Source organism: Anneissia japonica, unplaced genomic scaffold, assembly GCF_011630105.1.
Source record: "Anneissia japonica isolate Jap-2015-1 unplaced genomic scaffold, ASM1163010v1 scaffold288152_len142926_cov155, whole genome shotgun sequence".
Taxonomy (NCBI): Eukaryota; Metazoa; Echinodermata; class Crinoidea; order Comatulida; family Comatulidae; genus Anneissia; species Anneissia japonica.
In genome coordinates, this window is record NW_022690267.1 from 96,584 (window position 1) to 99,985 (window position 3,402).

Consider the following 3,402-nt stretch of genomic DNA (forward strand, 5'->3'; position numbering starts at 1 on the left):
ATGGGTTAATTATTAGTAACTCAAATTGTTATCTACCTTTAAAACATGAATTTTATTTAGAAGGTGGTCCAGCCTCACTAAGTGCGAGCTTCCACACCCAGGAACTGGACACATGCTAGTGCTAACTTAATTTCTTGTCTTCTTAACCCATTTCCTATTGTGAACATGAGCAAACAATTGTAATATGTTATGATGGGTTTCATTATTATTCCAAAATAAATGATATTATGAAGGTGTCTATTTGATTATCGTTGTCATCGTCGCCGCCGTGCCATTAGTGATCGTCACCACCACCATCATCTTCATCATGACCACCACCACCATCACCAATCAGGCCCGTAGCGTGGGGAGTTAAGGGGGTTACGACGAACCGCATTTAAAAACGAAAAATTGATATTCGTAGTTATATTTACAATGTTCTCGAGAGTATCGGAGATCATACAAGTATTTCAAGTCGGCACCCAGCTAACAATACTACGTTATTGTATAACAGTGGTTTCCAAAGGGCCCACTTTCCACTGAAACGAACCTCCCACAAATTAAGTCACGCTACGGGCCGGCCAATAGTTACCAGAGTTTTGCAAAAATGTTTCAAATCGTAAAGTGTAGACTTTCTAGACAGCAATACTTTCAACTTGACATATATGCGATATAGGCTTTGAGTCGCCTAATATTGAAATATTTTGAGCAGTCTGGATTTTACATCTTTTGTCTTTCTGAACCCATGACTGTTGTGGAAGTCATAATGCTACAATAATATTATTTGAAGGTTTGCATGGTGAAGTAATAATATATTAAATGCTTGTGGTACACCACATGGAAAGTTCTGAAAAGAACTGTTGTTTTAAAATCAAATCGTTCCATTTATTTTCTTTTGTAGAGAATGCCTCGACGTTTCGATTGAGTTGCTTCAATCGTCTTCTGGAGAATATCTGAAGACGATTTCAGCAACTCAATCGAAAATGTTGAAACATTCTCTACAAACAAAAGCTCTTTTCAGAACTTATAGTGTACTGCAAGCATTTAACAATGCAATTACTGTATATTATTAAAGTATCAAAAAGATATGAACACACTAATGAAGTTGCTAACTATAACTTTATTACACGAAAGTTCTCTGCAAACCGAAGCTTATTTTCAAAGTTATCATAACAGAAACTAATGTAAAACTAAATTCCAAGAAACCTTTAATCTAGTTCAAAGTACATTTGGTAGTTTTCGCCGCACGACGTTAACCTTAACTTTAACGTTAGTACCCAACATGCAACGCGATAGCTCCGCCCCTTTTGTAAACAAATCGAAATACGCATGCGCAAACCCGTAACTTATGTACGCCAGGCACATAAAATCCTGAAATTAACGTGCTCCGCAACGCAAGATGAATGAATTATGACGTCATCCGTTAACGTTAAGGATAACGTCGTGCGGCGAAAACTACCTAGTTTCCACACTACAGTACCAACACTGTACTCTGCATTAATTGCAAAATGAGAAAGCATAAAAAAAGTTATGTATACATTTGTTTATTCAATAATGAGATTATTGAAAGATAATCAATCAATCAATCACTATCAACTAGTGGCAAAGGTGTATGACAAAATGTTATCTTTCTGTCAATCATTAGGTATTACTGCCCCTGACTCCTCTAAGACAAATACAGGTATTAAAATTGTATAAACACTTAAAAAAAAACACCACAATTTAAATTTCAGAAGAAAAAGAATGACAACCTCTATATTGGACACCCAGATAGAACACTGAACTGAAGAGGGACAACTTTGCTTAGAAACATGCAAGTGTGACTGACTCACTGAAGCATAAGCCTGAGCAAATTTGCATGCATTATACCACACATTCGAAATAGGGCTGTTAAAGAACCAGCAGATTTGTAGGCATTGCATAGATTGCATCCATGGCATCTGGTAGGTGGTAATAAAATGGTGATATGTTCGGATGTCCTTCATGGTTTTCAAAAACTGCACCCGTGTGAACAGATGATGGTAATGGTGTTTAATGTCATACTTAAAAGTGTGACACACCAAGTGCAGGATAGTGCAACATGCCACCTTCCGTAAAGATTAAAATAATTGTTCGCATCCAATGTGAGACTTAAAACCGACATTGGATTGGGCTGTTTACCTCATATATATTAATTAGGTAGTAACCTTTCAATGAACAATTCCACCCGGTAAAGGGTGCAGTAATATATACTATTTCCCTGCACATGCCAAATTTACGTGGGGAAGTACTACTACCCAAAATCGACTACCACAACCCCTAAAAACACTGCTGCCCCTCCTAAAAAAACTTGGGCCACCCAGATGCCACCAAATGAAAGTGTCTAAAGCAAAAAATCATGCTCAACTAGATAAAAATCGCCTTACACTGTATCACCATATTTTGCACCTTCGGGCCCCCACCTCGTATTGTTTTTTGTCCTCAATGGGCGATCACGGCCACCCCCAATCTGAACCCCTGGTGGTGCCACTCCTGCGTCATATTATGCCAACAGGTGTCAACATCAAAAATAAACTTAATAAAAAAGGTAATCATAAGCTTTCGAACATACTCAGATTACAAAGCCTGCCTAACCATCAAGCTACCGTTGTTTACAACACAAAGTTTCAAGAGTACAGAAACAAAATGCTAGGTACAATGGATTTGTATACAGCTTGCACCCTAATCAGCAACTTTTGCTTCCCATGATTTTAATACTATAAGTTAATTATTTCAAATGAGCTAGGACTTTCCAGGTGTCACTAGAGCCAACTTCTGAAAATCTTGTTGTAATTTAGTAAGCCTTTCTCGGTGAACCTCCTGCTTTTTTTCAATATCTTCTATCAGTTTTTCTTGACGTTTTCTGAAAAATATAAATTCTCCAAACTTGACAACAGAATTTTAACAAACAATGAAATATGAACAATGTAATTTTTAAACATCTCATCACAAACACACTTGATAGTAATCTCAAGCCTTGTTAACACATTTATATGAAATATCATTAAACATTATGTGACTGTTCTTTTGGGCTCTATTTTAATGCAAAAGGCCAACTTTTTCAGCAGCAAATTATACCCCACATTCAGCAAGATGTGTAATTTTTTTACCTTATTTTTCGTGAACCCGCCTACTGATAATGATGATTTTGAATAAAAGTAAAACAGTTAGTGCACTCGTTGCCACAAATAATGAAAATTTCAGAAAATAAATAAATTTTGTAATGACTCGTCACTTCCTTGAAATCTTCCAGAAATCTATATTTCTTCCTTAATTATATAAATGAATGAGAAATACCAAAACAAATAAAAAAAATAATTTTTAAAATTAACTTGCTCATTTCTTCTCACAGCTATGAAAGAACAATTAGGAATGCACCTATAGAAAACTGATTTTAATAAGATT

The 3,402-nt window shown here is 35.9% G+C and overlaps 1 protein-coding gene across 1 annotated transcript in view; it reads right to left on the reverse strand.

Annotated features, from left to right (window-relative positions):
• Positions 1-1,079: 1,079 nt before the first annotated feature.
• The window catches only part of LOC117099871 (prefoldin subunit 6-like), a 6,028-nt gene continuing 3,705 nt past the window's right edge, over positions 1,080-3,402 (reverse strand). The window contains exon 4 of the mRNA XM_033239389.1: positions 1,080-2,860. Within this exon, the coding sequence (XP_033095280.1) occupies positions 2,740-2,860 (121 nt within the window). The 3' untranslated portion in view covers positions 1,080-2,739. The remainder of the gene's footprint in view (positions 2,861-3,402) is intronic.